At 48.8% G+C, this 12,585-nt stretch overlaps 2 protein-coding genes across 2 annotated transcripts; both read right to left on the bottom strand.

Annotated features, from left to right (window-relative positions):
• Positions 1-169: 169 nt before the first annotated feature.
• Positions 170-2,354, bottom strand: LOC127060073 (heat shock transcription factor, Y-linked-like). The gene is made up of 2 exons (XM_050979312.1): positions 1,641-2,354; positions 170-693 (listed from the first exon to the last, which is right to left on the bottom strand). The coding sequence occupies exons 1-2, from the start codon at positions 1,944-1,946 to the stop codon at positions 568-570; spliced, it is 432 nt and encodes a 143-aa protein (XP_050835269.1). The 5' UTR covers positions 1,947-2,354; the 3' UTR covers positions 170-567.
• A 5,003-nt stretch (positions 2,355-7,357) lies between these two features.
• LOC108963559 (heat shock transcription factor, Y-linked-like) lies at positions 7,358-9,611 on the bottom strand. Its single transcript, XM_018924620.3, has 3 exons — positions 9,476-9,611; positions 8,232-8,659; positions 7,358-7,603 (listed from the first exon to the last, which is right to left on the bottom strand). The coding sequence occupies exons 2-3, from the start codon at positions 8,616-8,618 to the stop codon at positions 7,358-7,360; spliced, it is 633 nt and encodes a 210-aa protein (XP_018780165.2). The 5' UTR covers positions 8,619-8,659; positions 9,476-9,611.
• Positions 9,612-12,585: the final 2,974 nt, after the last annotated feature.

Below are 12,585 nucleotides of genomic sequence, written 5' to 3'. Positions count from 1 at the left end.
CTCCTCAGGGCCGTGTGTGGGTGCGGCCTCCTCTGGGCGCGGCCGGCCCCGTCGGGGGGCTCCGGGCGTTGGGGGAAGCCCCCTCCGGCGCTGTTACAGCCGTTATCCTCGCAGTCTTGGTGCCGCTCCCTGTCAGTGCTCACCGCCATACTCCTTGTGTCACTGCTGCCCTGGGGCCGAATGGCTCCCGAGCCTGGTGAGGCGGTCTCCGGATCGCAGCCAGGGGAGCAACACAAAGCCGTGCTCTCTAGGGCTACGAAGCTGGGCTGCTCACTTCCAAGAAGTGGTTCAGCTGGTGGGACATAGTTGCTTCTGCTTGGTCTGTGAATGTTCCAAATAGGAACTCACGCTGGGGTTGTGCAAAGAGCACAGGACAACCGAGAAAGGCTTATTCTTTCAGTGGTTTAATACCAACTCAAATCTATTTCTTCCAACTCTACTCATCTCTATCTAGGAACAGCGCTGTTAATCAGAGACTACAGACTGGACACTGACTGCTCTCTAGCAGGCGCCTGTGTGGAGGCCAGGTCTGCCTCTCCATGAAGCTTGGGTTGACCATGTGAGCTTCTAAAGGGGCCTTTCCTCCATCTCTTCTGCATATAGGCCCCTTCCTTTAAGGACACCTCTCCTCTTGCATGTTTCTGACAGCCAGGGATGCGCTCTGTTGAAGCTGGGGTTATAGTAGTAGAGGATCTAAAACAGGCAAAGGAGAAGAGTTAGTTGTCACCATCTCCCCAGTTACTCCAAACTGCAGCAGAGGATCATGTACCCTGAGGGCAGAGGCTAAAGCTTGTGATGGTTGTGTTCAGGCATCACCACCCCTGGGGTTTTGCCTCCTGAGAGCAGAGCAATGAAGGATTTTCAAAAGCAGAACAACTGTTTTTGAAAATACCACTATTTTTCAGCAGCTTCAGCGCAGATGTGAGCAGGCAGGTAATCTTGTTGGTCCTTTGATGCATCTGCTTGGTATTCGGCAGGTGCCACAGGAAGGTTTCAGATTTAATACAGCAAGACACAGAGCAAAGGCATTCAAAGAAATCAGGTTATGCTGAGCCTGTCTGTGCCTTTAATGGGTTCAAACTCAGTAGATTTCACCAAAATGTATCTTACCCACATTTCTACTAGTCAGAAAGACTCACTCAAACATGCCTGAGAAGGAAATGAAAACCAGACCACTTGCTCCTATCCCCATCCCCTCCATCACAGAATCACACACTGTCTTGGGTTGGAAGGGATCTTAAAGATCATCAGGTCCCAACCCCGCTGCCTTTGGCAGGGATGCCACTCACTATCCCACGTTCTCAGAGCCCCATCCAGCCTGGCCTGGACTACTTTGAGGGCTGGGGCATCCACAAGCTCTCTGGGCATCCTGTGCCAGGGCCTCACCCTGGGAAGGATTTCTTCCTAAGAGCTAATCTAAACCTGGCCTCTTTCACTACACAACCTCTGTTTCTTGTCCTGTCACTCTCTGCCTGCACTAAAAGTCCCTCTCCCTCATTTTTATGATCCCCCTTATGAAAAGTGGCTTCTTTTCAACCTGCAAATGGCCTTCTATGAGGAGGCCTTACTTGATGTGAATGTCCCTCTCCCCACCCCAGATTATCACAAGCATTAGTAGCTGTGCAGAGCAGCTGCTGTACCTGGCTATGAGCAGAAGCTGCTGCTTCCTCTGCCAGGAATTCGGGCAGGGAGGCAGATCTTTGGAAATTCCGCTGCATTTTGGTGAATCCATATGCATTCAGCTGTCGCATGAAACTTTTAATTTTCTTTGTGTGGAAGACCTGCTGTCCTTCCCTGCCCAGCACCTCCACTTCAAAGAGATCTTTGTTGATGGCCACACATTTTCCTCCTTCAGTCCACCAAATTGACTGAAACTTGCTACTTTCCAGCATTTCCCAAAGCTTCTGTGGAAAGCGCAGGGACAAGAACTCTCGCTCCATGGCCATCGCCCTGGACAGCTTGGCTGTGTCCCACCAGCTGGCAGGCAAAGACCAACTGGCACCAACAGACAGCAGGTTCCAATGGAATGTTCTGGCATATCACTGTGGTGCCTCTGCTCTGGGGACTTTGCAGGTGTCATCTCAGTGATGGCGACAGTGGTGCCCTGGCAGGGGGAGCAGCCCAAGCAGAAACTGCTGCAGGGAACTGTAAAGGGTAATCTCTTTTGGTGGTTCTGGGATAGAGAAGCAGCAAGTGGTAAGAGTCCAGAGCCAGCAGTGCCCACAGAGTTGTCCTGAGGGGCTGTGGGCAAGGAGAGGCCTGGGCCATGTCTGGCTGCACCAGGAGTGGGTCCTCACCAGGGAGGAGCTGGGATGGCTGCAGCCTTGGGCATTCCAGGGCTCTGTTTGGGGAGCTTTCTGGCTGGGCCCCTCTGACACCTGCAGAAATGGGGCTCCCTGGATCCCTGCAATGCAGAAACAGCAGTGATAGCATGGAGAATAATTTTCTTGACATCTCCTACCTCAAAGCAGCAAGGATTAGCTGATGTCAACCCATTCTCCTTGCAGACTTCTTGAATAGGATTGCACTTTTTTATCTAGTGGGTTTAAAACTAGCTGGGAGAGATGGACCAGGGGACACACTTGCTTCATATCTGGCATGAGACCCAAAAGCAGTAGTTTCCTTTCCATCCATGAATGTCCCAGCAATCAGGCTGGGGGAACAAAGCCCAAGCCATCTGGTCAAGAGATGTTCTGGTTTACTTTGTCTGAATTACTCCTGCTTTGTTCATAAATGCAGATCCATGAACACAATTACATGAATGGGTCTTCTCAGGGAAGCCATCCCTCCTTCTCCCTGATGCACTGCCTTTCTGCAGCAGACAGTCTGCTGGTTCAGGGGTGTTTGTGTGCCTGAAAAGCTCTGCATTCCGCCTGCCATTTGAGGTACTGCATCTGAAGAGATACATTCCTCCCTCAGACATGGCCCTTCTGCCCACATAGCCATGGATTTTGAATCTGGAAGTCTGAAGTGGTTTCTAGCATGGCCTGTCCTGTTCCTCATTAAATTCTTTGGCATTTCAGTATTAGCTTCTCTTTTTCTGTACTGAAAAAAGAAAGAAGATATACATGATGCTAAATATGTCTGAGGTCTGAAAGAATCCATTTTAGAGAAATAAAAAACCGGAAACATTGTAATTGCACTCCCACTTATATAAAAGCAGGAAATGGGAACATCTGCTTTAATTAAAGGATTCCACCACCCAAAAAAAAAAAAATCCCAAGTTACCTTCTAGGTAATACACAAGCAGCATCCATGGTGGCCATGGATGGTTACTTTGCTTACTTCAGCCCTGGGGTGCCACGGTACACCAACAGCCAGAGGTGACAGCAGATCATTGGCGTGACACTCTCACCTGTGGGAGTTCAGAGCAAATGTCAAAAGAGAAAGAATTAAAGAAAATTCATTAATTCATTAAGAATTAAAGAAAATTCAAGAGGGAAACAGGGGCCCTCGGGAGAAACAAGCACACATTGGGTCCAGCAGTGAAGTTGATGGTCTTGAATAGCCCAGTTCAGCCATTCAGACATCCTTGTGGCATTATCTGCCCCGGATGGGGTTTTTGCAGTCCCTCAGACACGGTGTCCCTGGAGCCGGCCAGGGCGGGGGGACTCAGGCCCCGCGCTGTCACCCCGGTGTCCCCGGAGCGACTCCTGCCGTCCCTCAGGTGGCCACCGGGGGGCAGGCGGGGGCCGCAGCAGCCTCGCCTGGAGAGAGAGGGAAAAGCCAGCTGGAAAACGGGATGAAATGCAGCACGGCTTCATTAGAGATAAATCAGGCCCATCTAGGCAGCTTCTTTGGGAAGAATACCGTAACTCTGGGTGATAAAAGCTCTGAGCGTGCCTCTTTTAAATGCCACTTCCCAGCTTGGCACCTTTAGGCATTACCTAGTAATTCTCAGCAAGTCCTTCCCTGGGCTTATTTGTGTCACAGTAAATCAGAAAGAAACCAGAAGCCCCAGGATCTGCTCCCTCTGTCACTTCGACAGAGCCTTGCACTGGCAACCCTGCCAAAGCTGTGATTTCTGCATGCTGCAAAAGCTACTGCAGAGCATGAGACACACCCAGAATTCAGGTGAGTTTTTCTTGCATGAAATTACAGGTAACCTTTGACTTCAAGCCCAGTTCATAAAAGCCTGGATTTCTCTCTAGAGTGTGTGGGTCTAAGTTTAGCAACTAAATTTAATGTTTACCAATACTATACAGCAAACTCCAGTTCTCACGTGTCCTGTTAATACTTAAACTGCTGGACATACCAGTCTCTACTTGTACCTTTGCAGTTCTAAGAATATTCCAAAGGACAGAATGCAAAGCTTCAGAAAGCCACCACGAGAGTTTTTCTGAAAAAGAATTCTCAATGAGACCAGTGACGGGAAGAAGTACTTTGCTATCTACAAAGGAAGCTCCAAGAGACACAGAGTTGGTGAATGCAATGCACACACACTAAAATGGAACCAGCATCTACACCCAGGTCTCCAGTTGCTAGCAGCAATCTCACAACAAGGTCATCCTGTCCCCATGATCTCCACGATCCCAGCATGGCTCCATCACTGCTGTTTTGTGTCCCATCCCAATATATCCTGGAGATGGAGGCAGTGGCACTGGGCAACCAACCCTACAATGCAATGGCATAGGTTGAAATGGCCATCTGGGGTGTGACAGCCACCTTGGTATTGGCACTTTGCATCCAGAGAGCACAAGAGGGACTTAGGTAGCCCTAGCACACAGCTACAAGGAGCCAAAGAATGTAGATGAAGATTCATAGCACAGAGAGTTGTTGTCCAACCTCTTTTGCTGCTCTGTGGAAGGGGGCATCTACAGACAGATTAGACTGTAGAAGGGAGCAGACCCACCAAGACAGCTCAGCTGATGACAGTGACAATGGCAATGTCCCATTGCTTCCATAGGGAGAGGCGCCTTTACATCAGCTGAAGATGTAGCTTACTGCCACATCAGTTATGTTTTCTTTTACTAATGACTTTGTCCTCCCCTGTGTGCCAAACCTGTTTATTTATAGCCCACATTTCTTTTTTCCCCCTGCCTTTGTGCTTATTACCTTTCCTTACAGAGTTAAGAGAAAGACAGGAGGAAAAAAAATACCAGCCTTTTAGTCAAGTAAGTCCTGACCTAAATGCAAATCTGTTCAAGCAAATTCAGAGAGCTTTGATGCTGCATAAGAAGAGAAAGGGAAGGGAGCAGCCTCTACTGCTATCAGAACAGATCTTTACTGCTTCATAACAATCAGGCAATGAAGCAAAAGCCAAGGGAATTTAAAGAGGAAGCTCAGACAAAGGTCACCTGGCTGCTCCAGGTGCTTGTTATCAGCACCTTGAAAAGAGGGAGGAAAGTGACAGCAGCTGATTACAGCAACAGCAGGAAACAGCTGACAGGGCTGGGGGAGCCCCTCCCCTCAGTAGACAGAGGGGCTGCAAAGCCTGGACTCTGCAGTTGCTCAGGACACTTAAGAGAAAATATTTCTGCTTCAGATTTGAAACATCTGCTAGGCAGAGAGTCAGAAAGTACCCTGTTAATTGCAATATCCTGTTTTATTTGCTGCCTTGTCTTTGCAGTGGATTTGTACTACTCACTGCTCCTGTGAATGGCTGAGGGGAAGGGTGGCAAGGGGACCGATGCAGAAGCACCAGAGGAATACACTGCTACTCCCTCTGGAGCTACACCGTTCTTAAGCTGTCAGAGAGAGAGCAAGTAAAGGGAGCTTGTACATGCCTGCAGTTTCCAGAACTAGCCAAAGGAGGAGAAGGATTCAGGACTGAGAAAATCTCAAGCTGGATCCAGCAAGAATACCATCAACAGACTCTTGCCATCTACAAAGTTGTCTCTGACCACTTACATTGGTTCTAGTGTCTTAAGCCACTATGAGATCTTAAAATCTATTACAGGAATGTAGATAAAAGCTGGCTTTAAAATGTCTCCAGCACAGGTGGCTCAGCTGTGCTGATCTTGCTGACCAAGGGCAGGTGGCTGCTTTCTGTCCCTGAACTTTCTCTGCTGGTGTCTGCAGGGGTGAGCAGAGTTCAGGCTTCGCTGAACTCACAATTGCATCAATGCAGAGCCCAAAGTGCACAAAAACTGGTGCTAGGAAAATGCTAGCTGAGTTCACAGGAGTGAAGCTGAAACCTTTGGGACATGGAATTCCTCGCTCATGGGGCACATGTCCAGCACCCACACTCAGCAGGGTTCATTGCCACACAGACCCTGGGGCTGGCCTGGCCAGGACAGGTAACGCTGCACAGTCCAGCACCACCCACCTACAAAGCAGGTTGGTATTGCCAGCACCATGGAAGCATGTTCCAGAATTTACCTCTCCCCATGAGGCTGCTTTCCAAACAGCACTGATCACTGGGCTGGATCACATTTGGCCTTGACTTTTAAGCCTCTAATCTTATCGAACAGTTCTTTGTCCCAGAATTTCACAAATCTGGTCCCCACTCTGCAGATAGAGGAGGGTATCAGTCAGACCCTGCTGAAGAGTATCAAGTGTCCATGGAATGTGTCACATGGAAAAAACTAAGACTCAGCCATGCTGAGAGCAGAGTGGGCAGGGCAACATAAACCTTCCCAGAGAAACTCCTGCTAACAGGAGAGTTTGGTCAGCATAGAACTGCCCAGTCCTCCTTCTAAAGCTCAACGCTCTCAGGAGCCTTGTACCTCCTGAAGACCCGGAGCTGGCTTCTCTGCTTCCCACACATCATTCCTGCACACTGCAGAAAGGAATGGCAGGTAAGTGTGACCAGAGCAGACCACAGAACAACCCCAAATATCTGTTACACTTGCTGCCTTTACATGCTGCAGGGAAGGATGCACCTGTTTGCAGTGTCAGAGCAGCCCTTGTTCCAATGAGCATAAACTCTATGGCACCCACCTGAGCATCTCCCCTGCAGCACTTTCCCCTCTGAACAGACCATAATTACTAAAGCTAGACATTCCTGCTGTGAACTGAGCTGTGTGAGGGGGTAGTGGTTCTTTGTATTTCCAAGCCAGTTGAAGCAGGCAGAACTAGATAGTGGTGGGCCCACTGCCTACCACCCAAACTAATTGCTTCCTTGCACAGATCATTTGCCCTTCCAACATCTTATCCTCAGAGAGAGAAAGAAGCTCCTGGCTTCCTTTCTGTCCAGTGCCAACAGGAGCTCAGCCTTTGCTGCACCTTTTTGTTCTAGCAGGATATGGCCACATTTGTGCTGGGACATCTGTTTTGCTGAGGCCACTAAAGGACAAGTGGGACAGTAAAGACACAGAACTATATAAGAGAGTTTTCCACTGATCAAATAGGACAGGACAACCAGTAAGGTTTACTGTTCAAACAGTTTATTATGAACTCTATTAGGCTGTGCCCATTAGATTTCATATCCATACAGTGCTCCAGAAGGCTCTAGAAGCATGGGAGCAGCTGTCAGTGGAGATGGATGGGCTTCAGCTGACTCCTGCGTGTCCCTCCACACTGACCATGTGGGCTTTTGGAGAGGCCTTTCATCCAACCCTGCTGCACACAGGGCTCTCTGTTTGAGGGCAGCTCTCCTTTTGCATGTTCCCAACAGCCAGGGATGCGCTCTGTTGAAGCTGGGGTTATAGTAGTAGAGGATCTAAAACAAGGAGAAGAGTTAGTTGCTACTGTTCCAAGACTGGAAAAACCCAAGCTACAAGAACTAGAACTCTGAATTGCAAAAGAGGAGCATGGTTAGGGAAAAGGACTTTGAACTTAAATATAGAACTTAAAGCATTAAGGCTAAAGCATTATGTGACCATGGTGTTCAGCAATCACAACTGAGGTTTTTTTCCTCCTGGGGGCCAAAGCAGAACAACTACTTTCAAAAGCTAAATATCACTATTTCTCAGCAGCTTCAGTGCAGGTAATCGCATGATCCTTGGATGCATCTGCTTGGCTTTGGGCAGGTGCCACAGGAAGGTTTCAGATTTGGTACAGCCAGACATAGAGCAAAGTCATTCAAAGAAATCAGATTACACAGAGTCGGTCTGTCCCTTAAACAGGTTCAAACTCAGTAGCTCTCTCTGAAATGTATCTTATCTGCATTTCTACTAGTCAGAAAGACTCACTCAAATCTGCCTGAGCACAAGCTGAGAAAGGAGTGAAAACCAGACCACACTCCCATCCCCACCTCTTCTATGGCAAGGCCTTATTTGCTGTGAAGGTCCCTCTCCCCACCCCAGATTATCACAAGCATTAGTAGCTGTGCAGAGCAGCTGCTGTACCTGGCTATGAGCAGAAGCTGCTGCTTCCTCTGCCAGGAATTCAGGCAGAGAGGCAGATCTTTGGAAATCCCGCTGCACTTTGGTGAATCCATAGAGGTTCAGCTGGCGAATAACACTCCTGATGTGCTGCGTGTTAAAAACCCGCTGGCAAACTCCCCTGCCCAGCACCTCCACTTCAAAGAGATCTTTGTTGATGGCCACACATTTTCCACCCTCACTCCACCAAATGGACCGAAACTGGTCACTTTCCAGCATTTTCCAAAGCTTCTCTGGAAAGCAGAGGGGGAAGAATCGATTGTCTTTGCCTGTGCTCTCACTGGAAACAGCAGGAGCTCGTTTGGTCTTGTGTCTGTCACTGCCATTCCAGATGTCCCACTCGTCCTCCATCGCTTGTAAGGCAGTGTCACAGGGCACAATTTCCCCCTGTCCTGGAAGGCCAGGAGCAGCCATGTCAGCCCACTGCCCCAGTGCATTTGGAGCAGGAAGGGGTGGTGTTTCTGGGGGAATCAGCTTGCTTTTCTATTCTCACAGGTGGGCTGAAGCTTCCCTCATTGGCCATCGCCCTGCACAGCCATACCTCGTTCTCCCAGTCAGTGGGCAAAAGCCAACTGGCCATGGCTAACTGTGGTTTCCAGTGGAATGTTCTGGCATATCACTGTGGTGCCTGGGCTGTGGGGACATTGCAGGTGACATCTCAGTGATGGTTGCCACTGATCTCACCACTGATCTCAGTGGTGCCCTGGCAGGGGGAGGAGCCCAAGCAGAAACTGCTGTAGGGAGCTTGTTGCTTCACTGTCTGGTGGGAGTCCAGAGCCCAGCAGTGCCCACAGAGCTGTCCTGAGGGGCTGTGGGCAAGGAGAAGCCTGGCTGTGGGCAAGGAGAAGCCTTGCCCCAGGGAGGAGCTGGGATGGCTGCAGCCTTGGGCATCCCAGGGCTCTGTTTGGGGAGCTTTCTGGCTGGGCCCCTCTGACACCTGCAGAAGTGTCCTTGTGGATATCAGGGAGAGAGGCCAGCCCAGGGAACCAGCCCAAGGGACTGCACCAGACTGCACAGGGGAAATGTGGGAAAGCCCAGCCCTGATGACAAAGGTGGAGGCCAGCCAGGGCCTGCTGCTGGGTGGTGGTGACAGAGATGAGGCATTCCAGGCACTCTCCAGCACAGCTGGGAAGTGGGGGAACAGCTGCTTGTCAAGGTGTACAGGGTCTGCATATGTAGGGACATGTTTTAGAGATAAGCTGTGTTACCTTGGCAAGTACAAGCTTTCTGTGAGCAGACACATGTGTGTCCTGTGCAGGAGCTGCTGTGAGCACCTCCTTCTCCATGCAAGCAGTGGTTCCCTGGACAGGCCAAAGATCTTGGCAGCTTCCTGAGGGGCAGCTTTGCTCCAGCTCCTCATCCAGGCACAATGCAGCTGGGGTTCTTTTTTTGTGGCTCACTCTTGGCATGTAGCCTTCCAGCACCTTGGGATGGTCCATCTTAAACCTGGGCTATAACAGAATCATAGAAGCTAGAAAGTGCAGAGAAGGAGAATTAGTTGTAACCAGTTCAAGCCTGAAAAACAAAAATACATAAGAACTAAGACTTTAGTCTTGGCCAAAATCCAAACCTGGGTATTGAGGAAGACAGGGGAGTTTGAAACCTCAAGCTTGGGCTGGCTTAGATGTTACAATATGGTTGGTTCTATTAAGTGATAACCAGCCCTGGGTTTTTACCTGAGCAAGTCCACAGAGCTGTCCTGAAGGGCTGTGGGCAAGGAGAGGCCTGGGCCATGTTCAGCTGCACCCAGAAGTAGTTCCCCAAAGAGCAGCAGGGACAGCTGCAGCCTGGGACATCCCAGTGCCCCGTTTGAAAACCTGTCCAGCTGCACCTCTCTGACACCTGCAGAAACACCCTGACAGTCTGCACCTTTTGTGATTAACTGGAGAAACACCTTACAAAGCTCCTTGGTAACAAACTAGCCTTTTAATTGGCTAGGAAAAATTCTGCCAAGCAAGGGAAAAGGGTTTTCCTTGTTGAAAAACATTGCAGCAAGTCTTTGTGTGGAGTAAACACTCTTCATACCAGGAAGATTAATACAAACAACCAAATACAAATACAAACAATACAAATAGCAGGATTAATACAAACAACCTGTCTTGGTACCCAGTTCTGAGCTGCTGCTTGTCTCTCTCTTGCAGCCCAGTGTGAGGCAGTTTGGCTGCAGCATTCTGTGATCTCTGTAAGAGGGGAGGCTATTTCTGAGGTGACAGAGACCCAGCAGACGGCTGAGAGCCCAGAACAACCCCTGAGCTCACCTTGTTAGCACTGCCAGGTTGCTGTTCTCTGACAATCTGTTCTAAACATTGGCTAAGTTTGGAAACAGTGCTAAAAGCAGGCTTGTCATGGTCATGCCAATGAACTAAGAGCTTGTCAACAGAGAGAGAGTCACCAGCAGCACAAGGGAGAAGTATAAATATGATTATATTTCCTCTATAGAACAGTTTATATCTAGCTGTGAATCCTTCAAACTGCTGCTACAGAGCTTTAATACTGTATTAAGGGCTGGAAAATTGGAGAGTCAGAGGAAATTTCACTGTCTAGCTCCAGTCTTTTGTGAATGAATGTGAATCCCCCATTCAAAACAGATTCAACAAGCCAGTTCTTAACAGGTTCTGACCCTTACAAAGTATCCATATTCAGCTTTTGGCTTCAGCTTTACCTCCAGAAAATCCTCAGCAATTTAAGCTTACTCCAAGGGCAAAGCTCACCAAGCATTCACAGAAGTCAAGGAACAGCAACATGCAGCTGTTGGCAGCAGGGCAAAACCTCTGGGGTGAAGAGCCAGCATCCAGTGATCACAGCACTACCTCTCCCAAGTCAGCCTTAGGAAGTAAGTAGTTGTGTTTTTTCTTGTGAAAGCAGAAAGGTGAAGAAAGATGCTGAATCTCACAGGAAGATGGACAAGTCAAAAAAAAAAAAAGGAAGGTGCTACAGCTGCAGTGAGTTTGAGATGTGCTGCTTTGAATTATCCTGAGGTATAGGAAAAGCCTGTAGGTGTAGGAGTCTCCTGCAACACCTCAGACTTTCTCAGAAGAATTTATTTCCCACTGCAAGTCACCCAGCTCTGCATTTCTTGGTCAGGCTTACTCCCTTTTGGAGACCAGGCTCATTCCTCTGCCCCTGCCTTTCAGCTCAATGCCAGGCCTGCAATGTGTCTGATAGATAAACAAAGCCCTGGCAAAACCAAGCACATTCTTGGCTAGCACCATACCTTGACCCACTGATGAGTTCTTTTTTCATCATTTCCTGGAGATGTAGGAAACAGCTAGAGCCAGAATCCGTGGGAGGAAGCAATAGAATTTCAGGCATTTCAAAAATAGAAAGATCATAAAGGTTAGGCTTGAACCAAGTGAGGCAGACAAAGCTGTAACCCCTGCCAGGAGGATGAGCAATGCAAACAGTGGATGCCTGTATCTGAAGGAAAGATTTTCCCCAGTTACAGCAGAGGAATATGTTTTAAGTAGTTGGCTTTTGGTCTCTGTTTTGTTTATTCTTCCAAAGACAAAACCAAAAGTGACGCCATACCCTACTTTATTAAGTGCAGAAGGAAGCATCTGGGAAGGGCAGCAAAACATGACAAAGTCCAGACCAGCCTAAACAGAGACACCCACAAACCCTCCTGAGCCTGCTGAGTATGTAGATATTTATCTAGTACAGCCTGCGACCACAGCTGAACAAAAAACACCTGCTGGGCTTCAGGATGCTCCAAGCAACCAGGAGGAGAACAGGGGGAATGTCACCCTCAGCTGCTCCTCAGGGATTGCTTAGTCCCTTGAATAACCACAACTGCACAGAAGGACCAGACCTCAGCTGCTGGGAGCAGACCCCACAGCCTCTGCCACAGCTGCATTCATGCTGGATCCAGTTCAAGGGCTGTATGGCTACTGCCCAGTTGTCAAGCTCCTGGCAACTTCTAGCCTGTGCTAAGCAGAAGCTGAGGAGCAGAATGAGGAAGTGATCCACTGAAACTTGTTCTGTGTGAGGGACTTCCCCAGAGAACAGCATGAGAAAGGCATTGCCTGCCCAGCAAAGTGCCACTAAAGCTGGAGAATGGCCAAGCTCCTGTTCAAGCTGGCTGATTTGATCACAGAAGCCAGTACCTCTGCCAAATGCAGGCACTGGCTGAACACTATTATAATTAGAGCTGAGGTGCTAGACCTGTTGTTTCTAATTCCTATTATTTTTATTATTTTCAGTAGTTTGTATTAACCTGACGTATGTTCAGTTAGGAAGAGAGAGGGTGTCCAATTTCAGGGGGTAGAGAACTTTATGCTAAGGACATCCAGTTTTGTTTTCCCAATTAGCGTAATGGTCC

This window comes from Serinus canaria, chromosome 12, assembly GCF_022539315.1.
Source record: "Serinus canaria isolate serCan28SL12 chromosome 12, serCan2020, whole genome shotgun sequence".
Taxonomy (NCBI): domain Eukaryota; kingdom Metazoa; phylum Chordata; class Aves; order Passeriformes; family Fringillidae; genus Serinus; species Serinus canaria.
This window is presented reverse-complemented; position numbering and strand designations above follow the sequence as displayed.

Excerpts from the sequence above, each read along its gene's own strand:
- LOC127060073 (XM_050979312.1), bottom strand. The coding sequence starts at position 1,946 with ATGGCCATGGAGCGAGAGTTCTTGTCCCTGCGCTTTCCACAGAAGCTT. Across the intron at positions 694-1,640 it reads CAGCTTCTGCTCATAGCCAG|ATCCTCTACTACTATAACCC; the intron begins GTACAGCAGCTG and ends TGCCTGTTTTAG.
- LOC108963559 (XM_018924620.3), bottom strand. The coding sequence starts at position 8,618 with ATGGAGGACGAGTGGGACATCTGGAATGGCAGTGACAGACACAAGACC. Across the intron at positions 7,604-8,231 it reads CAGCTTCTGCTCATAGCCAG|ATCCTCTACTACTATAACCC; the intron begins GTACAGCAGCTG and ends TCCTTGTTTTAG.